The following is a 10,411-nucleotide window of genomic DNA, read 5'->3' as shown; positions in this document are numbered from 1 at the left end:
ATATAGCCCTGACCTTGCTCCCTCTGATTATCATGTGTTTGGATTGAAAAGAGTTGAAAAAGGCAGAGAGAAAGAAAGAGAAGACAGAGAGAAAAAGTGAGTGATAAAAAGAGAGAGATAAGCCTTAAAATAATAATTAAACTTATATTATGCATAACTCGTTTACGATTAAGATGATGATAGCGTGTTTGTTTGTAATTTTTTACTCTTTCTGATTAGATATATTACAAAGTTAAAAATGATGAACAAGAGGAAAAGAAGGAGACAGAGAAAGAGAGAGATAAAGAGAGAAAAAGAGAAAGAGGGGGGAGAGAGAAAGAGAGAGAGGGAAAAGGAAGAGACGAGTAAGCCTTAAAATAATAATTAAACATATATTGTGCGTAACTCGTCGACGATGACACAGGTGATAGCGTGTGGGTACATAATTTTTTTTTGTTCTCCGTGATTAGATATGACAAAGATAAAGATGACAAACGAAAGGAAAAAAAGAAGAGTCGAGAGAGACAAAGAAAAAGAAAAAAAAGGAAACAGAGAGAAAGAGAGAGAGAGGAGAAGAGAGAGAGAATAAGAGGGAGATAAGCCTTAAAGGGAGAGAAGAGAGAAAGGTAGGAAGGGAGGGAGAGAGGGAGGGAGAGGGAAAGAGGGAGGGAGGGAGGGAGGGAGGGGGAGAGAGAGAGAGAAAGAGAGAGAGGGAGAGGGAGATAAGCTTTAAAATAATAATGAAACTTATATTGTGCGTAATTCGTCGACGATGAAGATGGTGATAGCGTGTGTGTTCGTAATTTCTTCGTTCTTCATGATTGGATATGACAAAGTTAAAGATGATCGACAACTAAAAGAAAAAGAAGAAAAGTCAAGAGAGACAGAGAGAAAAAAAAGAAACAGAGAAAACGAGAGAGAGAGAGAGAGAAAGAGAGAGAGGGAGATAAGCTTTAAAATAATAATGAAACTTATATTGTGCGTAATTCGTCGACGATGAAGATGGTGATAGCGTGTGTGTTCGTAATTTCTTCGTTCTTCATGATTGGATATGACAAAGTTAAAGATGATCGACAACTAAAAGAAAAAGAAGAAAAGTCAAGAGAGAGAGAGAAAAAAAAAGAAACAGAGAGAACAAGAGGGAGAAAAAGAGAGAGAGAGAGAGGCGGGGCCGGAGAGTTAAGAATTCACTTTCGTAATCAAAGAAATAAGAAACATGTTAAAAATTTTGTATATAAAAATTGTACGTATTTTTTTCGAGGTTTTTAACCTTTGTTATGCACCGGGGGTAGGATATATCCCAGCGTATTTTCAAACGCGTTTTTCTAATACGTACAATGCGAATCGGGACCTGTGCTGCCATCTACCTGTAGTCTAGAAATAACACTTTAAGATCCTATACATAGTTTTGCCCGCCCGGCTTTAGTTTGCTCTTGGCAGTGGTGAGAAGTTGAAAAACGCGTGATTTCATAGCAAAATAAATATACTTTTTTCAACTCCGCTATAAACTAATATTTTTCCTTGAAAGTGTAGTATTTCAAGAAAGTAATCCCGCAAGAATTATTAAAAAATATTAAAAATTGAATTTTTTAATGCATTTTTTAGTGAAAAGTTCATTTTTCGGTTTCTTTAGTTAACATATCATTTATAATTCTTTTATGTTGCAAAATATTAATGAAACCTATTAGACCTTATTTTGAAAGCTTTGAACAATAGCCAGCAATTTTGTTTGAGTCAAAATAACGAATTGTACGTCTGTAATAAACGTTTTAAGTGACTGGAGGTATGACATACCCCCTGTGCATAATACGTAACTTCGAAGACGTGTGCATAACAAAGGTTAATTAATTATTAAAAGTATATTTATATTGTTGCAAAAAACATGAAATTAATTTAAATAAAAATTTTTCTGTACAAAGTCATTTGAAAGTCATGTTGTTATGTATATACCGTTAAATATTTCTTAATGTGTTATTATTAAAAAGCAATAGCGTTGCAAATGTTGTTTTGTGTAATGATATAGAAAAAAAGCTAAATAGCGCGCGCGTAGCGCGCGCTTCTATTGTTCTAGTATATTAAAAATATCATGATATAATTTGAAATATCAGAAAATTCTTAACAAAAGAGAGCTTTATTACAGTGTAAAAAATCATACAATTCTATTTTAAGAAATAGAATTTTATATGACGATGATTTTATGTGACCTAAAAAATTAATTTAAAAAAAATTGATTTTACCATTTGTTGTCCTCCTTCAAGTCATACAATTTTTGTCTAAAACATTTTTTCTTAAAACTACATGAGATATCGATATTTGACTGTCCAAATTACTTCCAAAACTTTTTCATTTTTTATTGTAGAAAAAAATTGCTTTAGACAAAAGTTGTTTGGTTGGAAAAGAGGACACATGATTCTTACGTGAGTTATGTCGTAGATGTCGCTTTTAAGAAATTTTAAAAGCGCCTAATTTCTTAAATAACTTGATTTTGCCCTTGAGAGAAAAGTTGTATATTTCGTCGAGACGTTTTCGAAACACTAATAAATCTCACCTCATAGAAGTTAGCCGGACAATTTCGACTTACGACATTTTTTTTTTACGAATCGATTGTTAGTCGTTTGTTATTGATTGTTAGACTAATTAGAACGTTTGTTAGTTAATAGTTTTTACGTAATCACAACAATAATTTTTAGTGTTAATTTAGCCGGTAAATATAGAATTCTTTACAATTTTCGATTCAATTGGTGGTCAATCGATGCGGAATCGTTTGTTAGTTCCGAATATACTAAGTAAAACGTTTGTTAGATCACGGTTTCGCTAAAAAAAAGCGAAAAACTGTATATCGTTTAGCTGCCGGAGAGTGGGGGTGAGACGTAGAATATGTGGTGGTTTCGGAACGCATTACGTTATAGTTTATCAACACGGGAAACGTGCTTAACCTATTTTCAATTTATTTGTCAGATTAGCATAGCATTGTACTACGACGCAGTTTACGAATATTCCGAACCGAAAATATTACGAACAAAAACCTCAACGGAGTAAAGTGAATAATACCATAGAGAAGACAGTAAACGAAGTAAATATATGCAGAGAAGTCGCGGACGGCTTGCGTATATATTTCGATTTCGCATATTACCTCATCTCCTGTTATATAGGTAAGAAAAAGAGCAATATATTTTTCTGTAAAATCTTGCTTGCTAAGCAACGAACAATTAATGAGTAAAATTAAGGTTAGTATACATAGTCGGTTCTTATTTCAAGACAATGGCTTAAGGTTGATAATATATACGGCTCTGTTATATCTAACAATCGAGTGATTAGTTTATAACATCTCTCTCTCTTAAGATTACTCCAGCCGACCTTAAATATAAAAGATCCAATAATGAAATACTACCCTACAACTTTATTAAGTGTTCCATTAAGATCTGCTGTGAGAAATTGATCAATCACAATCGAATGTGAGGAAAATAATTAACTATGATTGATTAATTTCTTAGGACTTAAGGATTACTACATATATCTTAAGGATTACTAATTATATATCTTCAGCTTATTTTCTTAATTGTTGCAATTTGAAGTGTTATCGAATTAGAAGATTGCAAAGAAATGAATTAAATTAGGGACATCGCGGTGCGGTGTAGTACAGGAGGTGAGATTTATTGCTAAAAGAAAATCATTTAAATCCTTTTTTATTTTTGAAATAGCAAGTAGACTGTTCATGACGTTCAGATATTCTATCAAATCCATTATTGAAATTAATTAATCTGCAATCATCTGACGACGATGAAATTCTATCGTTTCTCTTCGAAATTTTTTCGTCTTTTTTGTCTCGCATATAATTTATTATATTTCATGTCGTAGCTTTCAATCATTGACGTTAACGTTAATCGAGGACGTGCCGGACGTACGATACGTCTACCTCCTGGCCGATTTTCGGGCGAGCCAAGTTATCCTAGCATACATGCAACGTATAACTTGTACTTTTATTCATCGATTCTTCGGGTCTCTGTCTAACATTCTCGTCCTTGGAGAATCACGTGGTGTTAGAAGCTCGTCACCGCAGGTGCGGAACGCGTGATCGAATATTTACGAAATCAGACAAAGACATTCCATGCCTGCGAAGACAGGCCGTTGATCACGCTTCGATCACGCGTTTCTCGCGCGGAAACCGTTCTTCGGTCGCGGCCAGGAATTTAGTGAGCCTTCAGAAGCCACGAGAGTGACACGTCGAGCGCGATAATCCAAAACTGTAAAATAAAGTGCTCCTATCTACCAACGACGATTCAGTTGATTGAATTTCCTCTTCCGTTCGCGGACTGACTCCGACCGGGAGATTATTGCGCCCCGACGCGTACAGTGCGGACCGGCAAAATTACGAACAACATATAAACATTCACGTGGACTGTTTTGCTTCCAGGATGGAAAGCAGATTCGGCGATAGGCGGCATTCAAGTGAGGTGAAGGACAAGCAAGATCTACCAAATAAAAATAAGGTAAGCTAGCAATTAATTTTTAGTTAATATATATTACAGATATAAGCTATAAAGAGTTTGTGCCAGATACATTTTTCAACAACTAAGAACTATTCCTGCTGTTTGCATTTTATTTACTTTTCATATTTAAATTAAAATTATACAAGGATTGTATAATTTGAATTTATGTTAAAAACTAATCTTTCTCTGAAAACAAATATTATACAAATATATCACTGACTTTTTTTTTATCTGTGTTTTAGGTTGAATTAAACATGGAGAAAAAGCCAAGTTTAGGATCGCTAACATTAAGCATTACGGATAGTTTTTTGATAGCGACCAATATTTGCTCAACTAAATTAACCCAGAATGTAGACTTATTAGATTTACTTAATTGGGCATTGCACAATACGGACTTAAAAGAATCTTTAGCTGCTTCAATGAAAGTTGACGGGGAGAAAATAGTGAAGTTTCTGCAGGTAAAATAAATCTGATTTAACAAAAATTAAGATTACGTACATAATAAAAAATGTTTTTATAAGGGAAAATTATATTGAAATTATTACGTTCCAGGATGTTTTGGATGCTTTATTTAATATCTTAATGAGTAATTCAGACAGTGATGTCTACGATGACATGATCTTTGAGTGCCTTTTATATATTATCGGACTCGTATCCGATAGAAAGTACCAGCACTTCCAACCAGTATTAGATTTATATATTTCTGAGAGCTTCTCTGCAACTCTTGCATATAAGACATTAATTCCGGTATTACACAAGGGTATAGATAACGTCAACAACGGCGATGGACAGGAACGAGATTTATTGCTTAAGACAATGAAAAGTCTCCAATACTGCATGAGATTTATTGTCGAATCTCGTCTTTTATTTACTGAGTACGTTTTATTTATTATTACAATTCTTTTCTCACACGTTATATAATCGTTAATAAAACGTTTTATAAAATGGTCTAAATACGACAATATATAATAAATATGGCTGTGAATATCTACTCCAAAAAAAAGAAGTATGCATGATTTTTAATGGACATTCGTAATTTATTTTTAAAGGTTAAATCAGGATGAAGAAGAATTATCACAAACCTTAACTGATCTATTACGGTCTAGCGTTAATTTCATGAGTCATGAAACAGATGGTACTCTGTTGGTTCAAGACGCCTGTCTCAAGTACCTACCAACGACGATACCTCATTTATTAAGAGTTTATAGCGGCAAGCAATTAAGCACAATTTTAACAGATTTACTCGTGACTCTACCAACGGGTAGATTAACTAAACAAAAAATGATGACGGTAAATGACATCGTCCACAATCCGCTTTTTTTAAATGTGGACTGTAGAACGATTTTATTGCCAAGAATTACTATACTTGTGAGAGACTTACTGGAGTCCAAGGAGGAGGTAAGACGTTAGCATAAAGTATGCTATTTTCTAATGCTATTTCCTAACTTACAGTTTAAACGAAATGGAATGTTTATTACTTATCCATGTCTCACAACAAATAATATCAGTTCATACATTTATTCTCACAATACTTCATGATGAATCCTAATTACATCTGCATATAACTGCATATCAAATTTGATCATATTCATAAATTTTTACTTACATTTAATATCGTTCAGTGCGTCGTACGATATCATTGTTCGTGCTTTCCGTGCAGCCTGTGATCTTTCTGCCACGCATCTTTCTATGAATTATCTCTCTTAAACTTCTCTTTTTACAAACTTCTCTTTATTTTTATTTCTTAAATTGTGATAGCTACATTTTTTATTAAATTCTGCTAGCTGATTTTTTAATTTTACATTATAAGAAGAAATAATTGTACATGTTATAAATTGTGATCTCAGAAAATTCAATAATAATAAAGATTAGTAGTAGAAAATACAAATGTATTGAAAGACATCCTTTATTTATTCTTGATAAAGCATGTGAAAGGAATATGACTTGAAAGAGTTTGAAACTTGGAATGTAGCATGTGTTGGCCAGTGATGTTATTGTAATAATGTTTGCCCTGCATTGTGCGATAAGTTTTTACATAAAATTATTTGATATAAGGTCTACATACATATGACACTTAATAAAACCACATAAAATTATTTCAACTTGTACTTCTGGCGCAACCTACTGTGATAAATATACCAGAATCTTTGGCAGCATTTTACTACGACGCAGTTTACGAATATCCCAGAGAAACCTCAACGGAATAAAGTGAATAATACTATAGAGAAAACAGTAAACGAAGTAAATATATGCAGAGAAGTCGCAGACGGCTTGCGTATATATTTCGATTTCGCATATTACCTCATCTCCTGTTATATAGGTAAGAAAAAGAACAATATTTTTCTGTAAAATCTTTCTTGCTAAGCAACGAACAAGCAATTGTTACTTCAAAGGAGGAATTAATGAGTAAAATTAAGGCTAATATACATATAGTTGGTTCTTATTTCAAGACATTGGCTTAAGGTTGATAATACGGCTCCGTTATATCTAACAATCGAGTGATTAGTTTATAACATCTTAAGATTATACTCCAGCCGGTCTTTTTATACACAAACTTTTTCTTATTGTTAATCAAATAAAAGGGAGCGTCAATGTACAATAAAACATTTAAACTTAATCGTGATTGATTTGTCACTATTAGTTCGTCTAAAAATCAGCAAATTAAAAACATTATTATTTTATTTAGTATAATGCCATACGAAACTTTATATGTTTAATTTAAATAATATGAAAATTTTAATTGTTTGTCACGTAGTAAACCTTGACGCCAAAGTACTTCAGGAACCCTTTGGAATATTATATTGCATAACTTTTTCGGATAGTTTCCTCTAAAATAGTTTCGAACATGTTAATATACAATTTTGTACTTGTCTGTTGTAACTCTTCTCCCTCGGGACATATATCAATGCAAAACGTTAACTCTCTCTTGTTGAACGTAATCTGTGGCTCCGTAAAAGTAGCTTTAAATGTGGAGGTTCCAATCAATTTTCGCTTTCCTTGTTTAAAAATATGCTCGAATATGTACCAATCTTCCGTTAAGATTTTATTTTTTTAATGTAAAAAGAAACATTTTACGATAATATTTGAAAAACGTAATTATAAAGTATGATCATAAAAATTATAAAAATATTCTTTTTTTTATGATATGAAATATTTTGATTATAAATGAATAAATGATAAAAATCGAATTCAAACTTACACATCCCAACATATTTTGCATTGAACTACGTTAGAACTATCAGCTGGAACTTCTCGATAGACGGTTCAATTTGAAACTTCCTATTGTAACAAAAAGTTCTTAGTATCCTAGCTAAAGTATCTTAGTATCCTAGTTAAAATATACATTTATGTGACTATGCAATTACTTTGACCATGTCTGGCTTTTTTGAATGTGCACTTCTGGATCGTTTGACCATATTATTTGACAATGACGCGTGCCAAAATTTTTTATACGTATTGGCAAACTCAGATTTTGTGATGGCTGTTAAAATTAAGCAATTAAAAGTATAATATTATAATAAATATTTTAAAAATAACTTTTGTTGCTACCTCGTTACGAGTTAAAGTTTTATCAATATTCTTTACCTAAAGAGAAAACCTATGTCCGACAATGAAATACTACCCTACAACTTTATTAACTGTTCCATTAAGATCTGCTGTAAGAAATTGATCAATCACAGTCGAATGTGAGGAAAATAATTAACTATGATTGGTTAATTTTTTAGGACTTAAGGATTACTACACTTATTGTAGATTAAACCTAAAAAAATGTTGACACATTTTTCTTGACCACAAGTTAATAGAATCAAGACGGTTGGTGGGGCGCCTTTGGCTCAGTCGGTATAGCATTATTGTCTGCCCAAATTCTCGATTCTCTTTTACCGATAAAAGCGCACTTTTAGTTCTGAGATATGCTATAGAGTATACGTAACATGAACTATACCATCTCGGGAAAAAAGCGCGCTTTTATCAATAAAAGAGAATCGAGAATACAGGCCTTATTACACGAGGCAATAGTTTTCAGGTCCGATATAAGTTAAAAGAGATAGATTATCGCCGTTGATTAGGGGAAACGTGAGAAAACTTTTTATACGTTTTATTATATTATTACTAGTTATATGTTTACGTTTTATATTTTGTTTTATAAGAGCTGTGTTATTGAATACGAGAGAGCTTTGATAATACATTGTATTTGAGTAGAGTTGATTTATTTAGATTAACGAACCCCCTTCCAATGACTTTGTAATTCACAATATTAAAGTCAAGATTATTGGAGGGGGAGTTTGCTAATCTAAATAATTACCGAGAAATATATCTTTTAAGGGGATGCTAAAGCCGTCCAAATTACCGACAATTCATTTCAAAGCTCTCATTTTGAAACGGCTTTACAAATCGCAAAATCCTTTTACAGGAGTAAAGTAGAGGTACTAATGAAGGGTGGGATTGTCAAATAATTAGTAATAATTGAAAAAAATTTTTAAATGCTGTTACCTCATAACCTTATTTTCTGATATAAACAGTTGTATACGTAATATGTACGAAATTAAACTTTCCCACCCTTCAGAAGACGTGCGCAAACAATAACGTACCTTTGAAATTGAGATTGAAAGCCTGGAATAAAAATGAGAGCTTTGAAACGATCGTGTATATTTTTCACAAAAATATTCACGCAGAGCAGCAATTATGTCACAGCAGTAGTTCACGGATCTTGCGAGAGATGGCGAGATGGCGCACGCAGCTGTGGACAGTTTTGGGGTTGGCTACATTGTCTGGTTCCTACACAGCAATCGAACCAGGACAGATATATGATACAGATATCTCGTTAGGCATTTTTACATTTTTTTCAATTATTACTAATTATTTTACAATCCCACCCTTTATTAGTACCTAAACTTTACTCCTGTAAAAGGATTTTGCGATCTATGAAGCCGTTTCAAAGAACGAGCTTTGAAAGATATGTGGTACAGATATCGCGTTAGACATTTTTACATTTTTTTTCAATTATTACTAATTATTTTACAATCCCACCCTTTATTAGTACCTAAACTTTACTCCTGTAAAAGGATTTTGCGATCTATGAAGCCGTTTTAAAGAACGAGCTTTGAAAGATATGTGGTACAGATATCGCGTTAGACATTTTTACATTTTTTTTCAATTATTACTAATTATTTTACAATCCCACCCTTTATTAGTACCTAAACTTTAAACCTAAACTCCTGTAAAAGGATTTTGCGATCTATGAAGCCGTTTCAAAAAACGAGCTTTGACAGATAGGGGCCCGATTCTCTATCTACAAACGTATGCGTAAACTCTGCTCTAACAGAAAAGCTGCCAGCTTATTGGCTAAAAACTGTGCGATAGCCAATCAATTTGCAGCCTTTCTGTTAGAGCAGTGTTTGCGCATACGTTTCTCGTTAGAGAAGCGGGCCCATGTGGTACAGATATCTCTCTCTCGTTAGGCATTTTTACATTTTTTCAATTATTACTAATTATTTTACAATCCCACCCTTTATTAGTACCTAAACTTTACTCCTGTAAAAGGATTTTGCGATCTATGAAGCCGTTTCAAAGAACGAGCTTTGAGAGATATGTCGTACAGATGCCTCATTAGACAAGGACATATATCTCTCGTATTATTCCTTTCTCTCCTATGTATGTAATTTGCATGCACCCATTTATTCCTCTCTCTTCCTCTCCCCCTCTCTCATCCCTGTCCCTCTCTCTCTCTCTCTCTCTCTCTTACAAGTACACTGGGTAGCTACTCTTAGTATGGTAAAATCAGGATTTTCTGGAAGAGTGGTGTTAGGATTCTAGGGTATATGTGAAGAAAGAAAAACGGTAATGTAATATAGGACAAGAAACTCTATTTATTATAGTTTATAAATTTATTATAGTCTATATATAAGGCCATCTTGACGCCGGCGGCGCGTATGGTGGCGCGT

At 33.1% G+C, this 10,411-nt stretch overlaps 1 protein-coding gene across 1 annotated transcript; it reads left to right on the top strand.

Moving 5' to 3' along the window:
* Positions 1–2,721: 2,721 nt before the first annotated feature.
* On the top strand, positions 2,722–6,065 carry LOC139824392 (dedicator of cytokinesis protein 1-like). Its single transcript, XM_071796926.1, has 5 exons — positions 2,722–3,131; positions 4,394–4,469; positions 4,712–4,927; positions 5,022–5,344; positions 5,519–6,065. The coding sequence occupies exons 1-5, from the start codon at positions 3,061–3,063 to the stop codon at positions 5,877–5,879; spliced, it is 1,047 nt and encodes a 348-aa protein (XP_071653027.1). The 5' UTR covers positions 2,722–3,060; the 3' UTR covers positions 5,880–6,065.
* Positions 6,066–10,411: the final 4,346 nt, after the last annotated feature.

Source organism: Temnothorax longispinosus, unplaced genomic scaffold (genome assembly GCF_030848805.1).
Source record: "Temnothorax longispinosus isolate EJ_2023e unplaced genomic scaffold, Tlon_JGU_v1 HiC_scaffold_35, whole genome shotgun sequence".
NCBI lineage: Eukaryota > Metazoa > Arthropoda > Insecta > Hymenoptera > Formicidae > Temnothorax > Temnothorax longispinosus.
This window is presented reverse-complemented; position numbering and strand designations above follow the sequence as displayed.

What these genes read in the sequence shown, in the direction of transcription:
- LOC139824392 (XM_071796926.1), top strand. Translation starts at nt 3,061, where the DNA reads ATGCAGAGAAGTCGCGGACGGCTTGCGTATATATTTCGATTTCGCATA. An exon ending in CCTCATCTCCTGTTATATAG is followed by an intron (nt 3,132 to 4,393) that starts GTAAGAAAAAGA and finishes TTTTGCTTCCAG; the next exon opens with GATGGAAAGCAGATTCGGCG. An exon ending in TCTCGTCTTTTATTTACTGA is followed by an intron (nt 5,345 to 5,518) that starts GTACGTTTTATT and finishes TTATTTTTAAAG; the next exon opens with GTTAAATCAGGATGAAGAAG.